This window comes from Suricata suricatta, chromosome 14, assembly GCF_006229205.1.
Source record: "Suricata suricatta isolate VVHF042 chromosome 14, meerkat_22Aug2017_6uvM2_HiC, whole genome shotgun sequence".
NCBI lineage: Eukaryota > Metazoa > Chordata > Mammalia > Carnivora > Herpestidae > Suricata > Suricata suricatta.
The window spans coordinates 84,472,906-84,485,809 of NC_043713.1; the positions used below are offsets into that span (position 1 = coordinate 84,472,906).

At 60.5% G+C, this 12,904-nt stretch overlaps 1 protein-coding gene across 1 annotated transcript in view; it reads right to left on the reverse strand.

Moving 5' to 3' along the window:
* NCOR2 (nuclear receptor corepressor 2) overlaps positions 1–12,904 on the reverse strand; it is a 174,502-nt gene that overhangs the window by 96,765 nt on the left and 64,833 nt on the right. The window contains 1 exon segment of the mRNA XM_029921630.1: positions 6,184–6,236. Coding sequence (XP_029777490.1) covers positions 6,184–6,236 — 53 coding nt within the window.

Below are 12,904 nucleotides of genomic sequence, written 5' to 3' on the forward strand. Positions count from 1 at the left end.
ACTTTCTGCGTGTGACAAACGCACCCTCAGTAACGCCAGATCTCACACTAGGGGACGCTGGCTGCTGGGGACACAGGAAGTTCTCTGTACTGTCTTGGCCACTCTTCTGTCAGTCTGGCTGTTCCAAAGTAAACACGTAAGAAAAAAAAACAGGGTCATGATCTATGTTGAAACGCTCCAGTGAGACCAAACACAACTTCTCTGGAGCTTGCAGGAGGCTCGGTGCATGTCACAAATTGAAATGTGTCCCCCGCCCCGGCCCAATAATACTGGGGCCCCAACCCCCCAGGACCTCAGAATACCACCCAATTTGGAAACCTCCTCCTTATAGACGTCATCAAGTCAGCATGAGGTCATTAGGGTGGCCCTGATCCCATCTGCCTGGCGTCCGTATGAAAAGGGGAAACGTGGCCTTGGAGACAGACACACAGAGGCAGGATGACAGGAGAGCGCAGAGAGGAGACAGTGAGGTGTCCACAAGCTACAGGACATCCGGAAGGCACCAGAAGCTGGGAGGGGCACGGAGGGCCCTGGGGCCCCTGGACTCCCAATGGCAGGCCTCTGGGAGAGGAGCAGCCCCGGGGTCTCCAGCCGGCCAGTGCCGGGTAGCCTGCAGCCAGGCCGATCTCGGTGCGCAGGGGTCTCCATGGGGGCAGAGGGGGCGCAGGCAGCCGCCCCCGTTCACCGCAGCTGCTGCGGGACAGAAGGGCTCTCCCGGCCGACCCGAGCTTCCTTCCAAAGTAGCACGGTGCCTGGCGCCCGGTGACTCTGCCAAAGAGGACAAATGTCGAGTCCGCAGGCTGCGAACGGGCACAGTCCCCGAGCAGAGCCAGCCGCGGGAGCACGGTGTTTGGACCGCAGTGCCTTCTAAACCGTCCAAATCCGTTGCCATTATTGAGAACCAGAAGCCGCTGTGTAAAAAGTCAAACTTAGAGGTTCTCTTAAAAGATCAGGCGCCGGCACACCCCCTGGTGGCCACAGCCAGGGGCCTGACCGCCCCTTCGAGGGGGCGACGGGCTCTCCCACTGGCCAGGGCCCCGCCACGGCCTGTGCTCCCGCCAGCCCTGTCCACTCCGGCTGTCCTTCCCGGCGACCACCCCCACCTGGCTGCGGGCGTCTGCTTGCTCACCGTCCTCTGGCAAAGGTTTTTGGAGTGTTTATCTTGTCCAGAGAAGTGCTTTGGTTTTGGGGACGCAAAGAGCCTACTGCAGACCAATCGTCACTCTGCTGAGAGCGCTTTCTGGCGCAAACCAGCAAATGCAGTCTCTAAGAGGGCTCTGGGGGGGCTGGCGGGGGACTCAGTGCATTTGCCGGTGGGGGCATTTGTGCGGCAAAGGACACCTGTCACCTCCGGGTAAAGTCCAAGTCTATAAAAGAGCACAGCCTGTAAGGAAGTATCGGCCTCGTCCTCTGTCGCTGCACTGGGGAGGAAACAAAACCAGGGAGGGAGTGAGAAGGGGATGGACACTGTGAGGAGGTTCGAGGAGCGTCTGGCCAGGCCTCGGGTGCCGCCGGCCCTGGGGCCCATGGGGTTCTAAAACAGGAAAGCTTGGGGGCAACCAAGGGAGGCTTCCTGGAGGAGAAGTTTGAGCTGAGATTTGGGAGAAGCAGAACAACAGGTCAGCAGAGGAAAATGAGAGCACTGGGTTCCGGGGGAAGGAGGGTGATGGTGAACTTGGAGGGGTGAGGAGCGGTGTTCAGGTACAGCCAGACCCCCAACTGCAGGGGAAGAGCAAGATGGAGAAGTCTACCTGAGCAGGGCCCTGAACACCTTGAGGAGAGCCTGTCCCAGGGGGTGACAGATGGCCTAAAACCGGCTTACTGACAAGCAAAGTGACGTGACTTGCTCAAGGTCACCAGGTATCGAGGGGCAGAGCTCAGACTGGAGCCCCAGGAGAGGGGTCAGTGTAGGTGTGCACATCCATGTGGTCTAGAAGTTTGGCTGTGTGGCCCTGGCCAAGTTACTTAACGTCTCTGAACTTCCAGCCCAAGTCCACAAAAACCTGTAACAGTAACCTGCGTCCCGAACACCCTTTCCACCTGCACAGCCCCACTGGGGCTAATGGCCCCAATCAGCCAACCCTCGAGTGAGGCAGCAGGAGGGAAGGCATCGGATATCCTGACAAGAAAAGAGGGGAATGGAGAGAACCCCAGGAAACAACAGGCCTCCAGGCCCCGGGGAGAGAAGAGGAACATGGCCTGGGCTCTGACGCCAGGCGAGGGCGTGGCTGGAAAAGGCACAGCCACAACAGGACACACGGGAGCAGGGACGGTCCCCAGGCATCAGTCCCTCAACCCGTCCACAGAATCCCACCGGGGGGCTTCACGAAGTTGGCTAACTCCCCGGGGAGCTGTCCTGGCGGGTCCAGCAGAGGGGGACCTGCCCCTCTGCGGAGTGTCCATTTGGTCACTCTGGGGCTGCCCTGGCCCCTCCCCCTGCTTCCCAGAGCCTGAGACCCAGGGCTGAGATCCCGCAGCGAATGCCCTGCGAGGCAAGGGTGGCCCCCCACACTGCCCAGCGACGCAGGTGGTGGAGGGGAGCGCAGAGGTGGGCACAGGTGACTTGGACACGTCTGAAATTGCTGGTGCAGCAGGAAGTCAAGCGTGAAATTAGCTTTAACTATGCAGCCCCAGCGCACGCAGGGAAATTAAAGTGACAGCAAGGTCCTTGGGAGGGGATAACCCCCCCACACCGGGCCACTGACAGCAGCAGGAGGGAGGGGGACGGAACAGGGGGGTCTCTGCTTGTCCTTATCAAGCTGTCCCCAGATCGCAGAACGTCAGGCCCAGAACAGTGCCTAGCACACAGCGAGCGCTCAGCCCTGGCTGGCCGAACGGACAGCGACAGACGGATAAAGTAGTAAGAGGGACAAAGATCCCAGCACACTTCCCATGCCTGATACTGAGCTCGGCGCCTCGGGGCGGCGAGTCACCGGGTCCTCGGCAACCCTAGGAGGCAGAAGCTATTGTTACTCCTACCTCACGGATGGGGAAACTGAGGCACTGAGAGTCACTGGCTGGCCACAAGGGCTGGATGCTCATGGCCCCCAGCCAGCCCCTCGCCACCGACTCCCATCTCAGGAAGTGGTTTCATGGTCCCCACTGGTGCCCAGGCCCCCAGTCTCTGCGGCCACAGGACCTCCCTGCTCCTGGCCCTCCACAAGGCAACCCTGGCGGGTCCCGCAGCTCCCAGACCCACCGCTGCCTGCCCGGATGGCTGCGGCCACCTCCACCAAGGTCCCCACTCCTAGTCCTTTCTCTCTGCAGCCACGAGCGCTTTGAAAGCACGGACTCGGCACCTCGCCTCCCACCATAACCCTCACGGCTGGCCTCCCTTCACACACAAGTAGAACGGCCTGAGCTCGTCAGCTCTGGTGACTGGCCGGCACCTTCTCTCCCTCACCCAGCTCTCGGGCCGCGCTGGCCTTCGCTGGGATCTCACCAGCTCAATCCAGCCCCAGGGCCTCGGCACAACCTGTTCTCCTTGCCAGGGAGGCCCACATGGCTTGTTACCGCTCAGCCCCACAGGGCCCCCTCGGCTCTCAGGTTCGGCTGTGACCCCCCAGCCGAAGCCACCCCCCACTGTCTCTGCCATCCTGTTCTGCACACTCATAGCATTCCTCCAAGTGACTGCGCGAATTCATTGGTGATCACACTAAAATTAAAACTACAGGTCATTATGATCTTCGTGGAAAACTAGGAAGAAAATGAAAATTCTAAATAAAAATCAGTTCAAGGGCACCTGGGTGGCTCAGTCGGTTAAGCATCTGACCTTGGCTCAGGTCATGATCTCACAGTTCGTGGGTTCAAGCCCTGCATCAGGCTCTGTGCTAACAGCTAGCTCAGAGCCTGGAGCCTGTCTCTGGATTCTGTGTCTCCCTCACTTCCTGACCCTCCCCTGTTCATGCTCTCTCTCTCCTTCAAAAATAAATAAAACATTTAAACAAATTAAAAGAAATAAAAAGAAAAATCAGTTCAAATAATTTGCTTACAGACATATTTTACTAACATAAAATTCCCCACTTACGTAAGAAATCTTAAATTTATTCATCTCTAGGTTTTAAACTTAAAACGTGTCCACCTGTGATTTGGCTTTGGAACAAATCTGACTAGGCGGTCACCTCCTTAGCCAGCATGTGCTGCAGCAGCCGGAGCCCTTCTCTGATTGAAGACTGGTGGGGGGGGGGTCAAAAATAGTCCTATTTTTTTGGTTTCTGTGAGTTAATAACTTTCTTCTACGTAAACAGAAACGTGGCCGCATCTGCTAATATTGTTTGCACCTTTTTCCTTTCTTGTTTGGACTTATGGTTGTTTTAATAAATGAAAATCACATTCAGCTTAAAATATTACTCATTTTTCAGTGAAAACCTTATGTAAGATTTCAGTATTACATTACTGTAAAAACCAGTACATCAACAGGAAAAACACAACTAGGTGAGCAACGTATAAAGAGCTGAAGACAGCTGTGCGACCACAGTACTTTTTAAAATAATTTTTTAAAGTATCTCAGAGTGCAAGCCAGGCAGGGGCGGGTGGGGGCGGGGAGTGGCGGGACAGAGGACCCAAAGCAGGCTCCATGCTGTCGGCAGAGAGCCCGACGCGGGGCTTGAACCCAAGAACCATGAGATCGTGACCTGAGCTGAAGTCGGACACTCCACCAACTGAGCCCCCGGGCGCCCCCACAGTACTTGTGACCAGTGGGATATTTTCTCGCTTGGTTAATGCACCTTCTCACCACTAAACAAAGCCTTCTGAGAAGTAGAAGTCTTTTTTCTTTGCTCACAGCTGAATCCCCAGGTCCTAGGAGACGGTCTGGCACACAGTAGGTGTTCAATAAGTGCGTGCTGAGTGCATAAAGGAACAAAGAAGTGAATGCTCCCAGCAGCCCTGCTCAGAAGGAAACCCTGCTGCAGCGCCCTTAACCAGCAGGGGCGGCCCTAGAAGCCCCGTGCCCTCCCCCTCCCTCCCCACCTCCAGCAGCGGCCCCAGGGAGAGGCAGGTCCCAGGAAGCGTAAAAGGCACTGGGGTGGCCTGAGCGGAACACAACTTGTGTGTGTCGAGGGGGACTCGGTACCCGGGCAGCGGACACATCCCCGAGGCCACAAGGAAGCAGAGCCTCAGCAGACGCGGCCCTGGCCCGCCCCAGGCCGAGAGGGACTCGCCAACGGCGCCCGTCAGAGTGCAAGGGGGTGGCCATTTTGGTGACCACTCACACAAGTCCAGAGACTAAAAAGAAGGGACATCCCTGTCAACTAGACCAACACCAGTGGATATTCAAAGACCACTGGGAGGTTTGCATGCCTCCAGGGATGGGAAGCTCACTACTGCAATGTACACCCTGTGATTCCACCCCAGGGGAGCTTGGGACAGTCAGAACAGGCTGGACTGCCCACTGGACAAGCTAAGTACTACCCTGTGAGGTCACACAGAAACATCTGCACCCTCTCACAGTAACGGACCTTGAACAGCCCGAAGACGTCCCAAAGAGTCTGCCTCCAGCCTAACACCACCGAGCGTTCAAAGCCGCATGCTCTTCAAGCAGCAAGGTCTGTAGCCCTTTTCACCTTTCGGGCTCCCGGATAACAGCATGAGGTAATATCCCCTCCTCCGCCAATAGGACTATGTTCCCATTAACACATTCCCCCCCCACCCCTGCAAAGCCAACCCTCTTCTGGCAGCCATGCTTCTGACGCTTCCCTCCCAGCTTGAAGACAGGAAGCCACAAGCCTCCAGCACAATCGCGTTGCCCCATTATGCCAGGTCAGCCCACACCAACTCCATGCGGCACGTCACTGGTATTTCCTCACTGCCAGCATCCCCCTGGGAAAAGGCCCCACCGCGGAGAGCTGCCACCTTGGCCACGTCCAAAGCCTCTGCGTCTGGATTAGTGTGCTGTGGCACACAGGGTGCCCCTGAGCGGACCGCACGGCACTCCCAGATGTGCTGACACCAGAGCCCAACCACAGGGCCCCGTCTGCCCGGGCCTGCTCTGACGCCGACCTTGGCCCTAAACTGGCCCAGCATTCTGGCCCAGACGACCCCTTCCGCCCCCTCCTCTAGCACCCGGCCCTGTGTGGGAGCCCGTCTGGGAGCTGAGAACCCACATCCCCACCCCAGAGCCCCGAGGCTAGACAACCTGGCCCCGGCGGTCATGCATCCCCAAGGCTGCCCGTGAGTACTCACATTTTGATGTTCTCATGGTACTGCCTGGTGTCGGACGGCTGGTTGTACAATGGCTGCGGAGAGCGGAGAGAGAAGAGCTTCGGAGCCAGGCCGGGCACCCACTGCCGCCCTGGCGGCCCCCGCCCCAGGCCCCGGGCACCCACTGCCGCCCTGGTGGCTCCCGCCCCAGTGGCTCTAGCGGGCCAGCCACTGGCAGGCATGAACCAGAACACAGGCCAGAGCCCACCGGGCACAGCCGTGGTGCCAGGACCAGCGAGCATGCTCGGCGCTGCAGACCAGCCACGGTTTCCGACATGGCTCATCAGAGGCCACGCGGACGGCGGTGAAGTGCCACCTGCCCCCGCGCCTGGCAGAGGAAAGGGCCGATGCTGCCAGGAGCGTGGGAGTCAAGGGAAGGAAAGGAAGGCCCGGGACAGCCGAGGACCCACGTCCAGGGCGCAGGCTCTGCAGGGTGCCGGGATGACACCTGTCAGGGAGTGAAGCCATGTGTGCCCTCCCGCCCCGCCCCTGATGCAGGCGCCGGGGAGTGTCAGGCGCTGCGTTCCACCCGGAGACGACACCGGAACGTCTGGACAGAGTGGCAGAGATGCATCCGAACCAAACATGCCCCGTCCGAACGAAGAGGGGAAGGAGGTCTTTGGAGCAGCGGGGACACTACCGGGCGGCGAGGAAGGCCCTGGGTGCACAGCTGGCAGCTGTGGGCATGGGCCCCAGAGCAGAACCGGCTGCAGGGCGCCGCCCTCCTGGACGGCAGCACCACGTGCAGGGACCGGGGCACAGCCTGGTACGCAGCCTGGCCCTGATGCTCTCTGGCCGCTGTCCCTGGGTGAGTCCATAAGCCACCTGTGCCCCGGGATCTGCGCTGTGAAGGAGGCTGAGCTCACAGCCAGCGTGCAGATCAAACGGGCCGTGCCCACAGAGCTCTCAGCCCAGCGGCCTGAGAGGCCCAAGAGGTACCCGTGTCACTGTTGTCGCCATCGGCGTGCAGTGACGGGGTGATCGTGCCAATATCCCCTGCCTCCCCTGTCCCCGCGCCCTCACTCCAGCCAATGAGATGCTCGCGAACTTAACGGAAGCAGAGGCTCGAAAACGCGCATCTGCGTTTCTGCTCCCTCACTTGTTCACCGGCTCCTGGCGAGAGGACGCGCCTGGCCTGTGGCAGCAGAGAGAACACAGCACCCACCGCCCCGGCCGCCTGCCCGCTGACCGAGGAACAGCAGAAGTGCTCGGCTGACCTTGACGCTCAGGGGAAACAGTAGCTGTGATTCAGGCCACTAAATTTGGAGTTGGCTTGTCACACGGCAGTAGCTGATGGATACAATGATCATCCCCATCTTACAAAGGAGAAAATCATGCCCCTGAGAGGTTAAAGTAAGTGCCCACAGCCGGTAAGAAATGAGCTGCTACTAGAGTCCAGTCTGGGCTCTGGTGCTGGAGGCAGGGCTCCACTCCGGCCTCCCCTTGCGCTCTCTCTGGGGGTCCCCCGGTGCGCCCGTGGGCGTCACCTTGTCCCTCGCCGTCCACACACGTGCGCAGCAGGAGCCGCCCAGTGCCGCCACGGACGACTGCGGGAGACCGAGCGTGCGCACGCGTGAGAGCAGCACCAGGGCGAGGGAAGAGGGCACGGATGTCTCCGCCCTAGAACGTCTCCCCGGGGACACAGCCGGGCACCCCTCCTGATGGTCCCCGCCCATGGGGACCAAGCACAGGCAGCACGGCCACAGGGTACAAGCTGCCTCCCCAGGAACAGGCCTTGTGTCCTCCGTAGGCAGGGCAGGGTCCTCAAGGAGGGATCCTCACACCCTGGGCATCCCAGGCCTCAGACACGCACATAGCATGCAGCCTTGGCTGACGACAAGGTCACCTCCCTCCCTCCCCGCACACTCTCCCCCTCCCATGACAAGTCACCACTGGGCTTGGCCCGTTGCAAGCTCCGAGCTCAGCTGCCCCCCAGCCACAAGCCATCTGTCCCCACACCGGGTCAGGCTGCCCTTCCCCGGTGCTCAGCGGGAAGCGGGGAGTGAACCCCATTGTGGGTCTGAACCACAGGGCAATTCCAGGCGAGTGTCGCCGTGGGACTTCTCATGGCACAGGGGAGCCAGTACCGAGCCACAGGGGGCCCGTGGAGACTCCTGTGCCAAATTCCAAAGCATCAGCAGGTGCGTTAGGCCCCGCGTGGCTCTGCGTCGGGTCCTTTCCACGTGCCCAGGAAACACAGGCCCCGTAGGGGTGGGCGTGACCATCTGCTCCTGCTCACGTTCCAGGAACAGACACCTCGATTGAAGAGATGGGACCTTCCTCACCAGCTGCGTGACCTCAGGCACCTGAGGGTAATGCACTGGGCCTCAGTTTTCACCTCAAGAAAACGGGCACAAAGCAAATAGGAACTACCTCACACGGCTTTCGAAGAACCCAGGAAACGTCAGATTTGGTGACTGATCTGTGTTGTTTTGGTTTTAAGAGGGCAACTAGCAACGTCTCCACAGCCTAACGGGACAGGGAGAGGCTGACGGCCCACATGCGGAGACCCTGGGAGCACAGGAAGGGGGTCCCTACATCTACATAATGAGATGGGCCAGCAAAGGGGAAATGGGCTTCTGAGACGGCAGCAGGGCACAGTCAGCCTGTGACCCCCAAATCCACCTTCACCAGTGACCACCTGCCCGGCTAGGTAAGCTGAGGACAGGGCACCCCGTCCAAGGCGGCCGTCGGCAGCAGGCCTTCACGGAAGACCTCGGACAATCTGTGAGGCTCGCTGCCTCCAACCACCGGGCTGTCCCCAAAGGAGGCAATCGCTGAGCACTCTTCGAAGTGAAATGAGTCCTGGGAGGGAAGGAAAGTATCTGGGCCGAGTCCTGGGAGGCCGTTCGTTACCATGGTGACAGGCTCCCCGGGGCAGCCAACTCTGGAAGGCCCGAGTGGGTGGGGTGATGGGAGTTGAGAGGGATGGGGGTCGGAGAGGCCATGGCCCATCCATGGCTGGTGAGCGGCTGAGGGGGGCAGGGCCCAAGGCGGGGGGGTCTCCCCTATACCCCTCCTGGCCACCTGCAGAGGGGCCCGCGTGAGGCCAGGCCAGGCCTCCTTGTGTCCCACGAGACAAGTTCCAACATAGTGGCCTTGAGGCGACCTTGACCTCACACCCTCGGCGGCTTTCCTCTGCCTCTCGCTACATCACAGGCTCCAACCGCCTGTCAGAGGGACACAGCACCTAAGGGGGAGCCCCTCACCCAAGCAGAACGCTGCGTACCACTGGGAAGGCCCACCCTCCTGGCTAGAGGCCCTGGGCCCGTCTCTCGCCCTCCCCCTACCTCCATCCCCTCTAAAACTGGGGGTGCAGCCCAAACAATGAAGGAGGCAGAAAGATAGGGCAGGGCCGGGGACACGCAGGGCCAGGGATGCACAGGGCCGGGGACGTGCAAGGGTGTGAAGCAGAAATGACAAGGAGAGCTGAGCTGGGAGAAGGAAGGGGGTCCCCGTCGGCCTGACTTCAGCCAGTTGGCGGGGTGGCCGAGAGCAGCCAGCAACTGCAGGTGGACTGAGCTGCTATGAGATGAAGTGTCAGCCCTGGCCCTCAACCCTCTGGTGACACCACATTCTTAAAATAGTGCCTCTGAACAGGAAGGAAGCCAATGACTCAAAGCAGTGGGGAGAGGGGGTGAGGGCCACAGTGGCCCCACCCGCCCTCCCGCACCCCCTCCTCCAGGCCGGGCCTCCATCCCCGTCCCAGGGGTGCCGGGACAGAGGGGGCGGGGCACGCTCAGCCCATGCTATCGTCTTCCTTTCCAGGGTTCCCGATGCAAACTTCTCCTGGGCCCAGGCCTCCGCCCCGCCGCCCCCCCAGCAGCGAGGTCAGACAGCACCATGGTCCCTGAGGCACCGCAGCCTCTCCCTGGGCTTGGGGCTCCCCAGCTACAGGTGATAAGACACCCCTGTGCTGCGACCCGGTGACTGCAGACCTGGGGGCGGCAGCAGCAGGCCCTCGGGGAAGGAGCCCGGGCACAGGGCACACCTCTGAGCTGCCTCTCCTTGGCGCACACCTCTGGCTACTGGGGCCTTTTGGTGACAGAGGGCAGACCCGCGCAGGTGCGGCTGGCCACAGCCCCGCAGGCTCGGCAAGCCTCCCTGCCCAGTCTCTTGCAGTAGGACCCTACACAAGGCGCTGCTCTGAGTCTCATCTAGAAAACAGCCAGGCCTGACACTAGGTGGGCACCCTCTCGCTGGGAGTGCCTGCCCCAGCCCCACTGAGCGCCATCGAGCTAAGAATCCACGGACTTGGAGAGGACTCCAGTGACGGCCACACAGCCCACCAGACACTGCAGACCGCGGCCTCCAGTGCCACTAGCCTTGGGAAGGCTCCGCTCTGAGACCCCAAGCAGAGGACAACCCCCTCACCCATGAGGGCCCAGGAAAGAATCCCGTGGACTGGGCCCAGCAGATGCCCTGCCTGGCTCACCGGCGCTCCCCGGGCACCCGGACACAGCGGGCGACATCTCATCCCCACCCCCACTCAGGAGGCCCCTGAGACTGATCGGGTCAGGAAAGGGAACGGGAGAGCCGTCCCCATTGCCAAGCAGGGGACACTGAGGCAAGAAGCAGCTTACTGGTGGAATGGAAAATGGTGCACAACTTTGCAAAACAGTCTGGCAATTTCTCAAAAGACTCAACGCAGAATGACTTTAGCCCACCAATTCCAGTCCTGGGTGTACACCAAAGAGTAAAGAAAACCTGTCCATGCAAAACCTTGTGCCTTGGGGCGCCTGGGCAGCTCCGTTGGTCAAGCATCTGACTTGGGCTCAGGTCATGATTCCGCAGTTTGGGAGTTCGAGCCCTGCACCGGGCTCTGTGATGACAGCTCAGAGCCTGGAGCTGCTTCGGATTCTGTCTCCCTCTCTCTCCCTCGGCCCCTCCCCAGCTCACGCTCTGCCTCTCTCGCTCTCTCTCAAAATAAAAAAAATAAAAATAAAAACTTGTGTATTAATGTTCGTCACCACTAGAATGGCCCAAAGCTAGCACAACGTCATGCCTGTCTGTGCATAAACGGCCAAACAGACGCCTTGACCCCGACAATGGGACAGAACTGAGCCATCCACGGGACGAAGCCCGGCTGCCGGCGACAACGCAGAGCAGCCTGCAGGACGTGATGGTGAGTGAAAGAAGCCAGTCACAAGAGGCCACACAGTGTGTGAGGGCACTGACCGCCGACCTTCCGGCAGGCAAATCCACAGAGACAGAAAGTAAATGAGTGCTGGGCGGCGGGGGCAGGACAGGAATGGAAAGACAAGGAAGGGATAGTTAAGGCCACTGAGTTCCTTCTGAGACAGTGAAGTGTTCTGAGATTGACCGCAGACACGCCACACGCATCCGTGAATATCCTAAAACGCACTGAACTATACACTTTTTTGTTGTTTTTTGGGGAAACGTGCGTGTGCGGGCACACACACGGAGCAGGGGGAGAGGAGAATGGGAAGCGGTCTCCATGCTCGGCCCGGAGCCCAGAGCGGGGCTCCATCTCGAGACTCTGGGATCATGACCGGAGCAGACATCGAGAGCTGGAGGCCTGACTGTGCCACCCGGGCGCCCCCGGGCACCTGAAGTTGATGAACTGTAGGGCACAGGACTATCTCGATACGGCTATTTGAGAAAAAAGAGGGTCTTAAGAGACACCGCAGAAATCATGCCCACCAGGGAAAGCAAGCCCCCCGAACGGGACCGGAGCCTGCCACCCATCCCGGGGGTGCCCAAGGCCCTGCTCCTGCTGCCAGCCTGGCTCTGCCCCCTGGGAGGCCCCGGGGCTGCTCCGAGTCTCACAGTGGCCTGATGGGAAACGCCAGGGGCCAAGAGTTCAACCCTCCTACACGTTCTCGGCAGCTGAGTGCAGGGCAAGGGTGTGCGAAGTGAGCCTTACGGCGCATCATTTCACGGAGTCCCTGCCCCCCAAAGATCCCGGTCTTCCCATTTCATGGCAAAGAACATCGAGTCCTCTTCCCGGGGCCACTCCGCAAGCACGCGGTGGCACGGAGTTCAAAATCAGGCTCCCGGTGTGTAAGACATCGTGCACGAGCATGCACACGTACCCCCAGGCCCGCAACGGGCCCGGGGACCCTCACCGCCAGCCTGCCCGGGGGGCACCAACTGGGCCCGGGCGGGCGGGGCTCTGACCACTCCCCCCCGGGCCTGAGGCCTCTCCCGCCAGCTGAGAGCTTCCGCATTCCCTCCACTGCCATCTCTGGTGACCCATGAAGGTGACAGAGGACCTGAGAGAGAAGAGGCGTGGGGGCTGCTTCCCAGGTCTGCGGCTGACATGGCAACTTCCCATCAGGAAAAGGCCACCGACACGGGTACCACGAGTCAAATGCCAGCAGGCGCTCGGCACTTGCCGCCCACCAGGTGCCCCGGCTCAGCGCCGTGCGGAAGTTCATGCGGCTAATCGTCACTGCAGCCCAGCGGGACACAGACTGCTGTTCCCAGGTCACAGATGAGGAGACCGAGCTTGGGTCCACACGGCTCTGAAGGGGCAGAGATCACCTGGCCTGGAGCAAGGGCTCCCACACGAAGCTACAGCCCAACTGGGCGGGAGTCCGCTGTGTGTCCTGCCTGCAGGGGCAGTCCCCCCCAGCCCCCCCGCCTGCCATCGGTCAGCCCCCCCAGCCCCCACCGCCCACTATCGGCCAGCCCCTTATCAGAGCGTGTATTTCCGGCCTCCTCCAGGACAGGGCAGCCT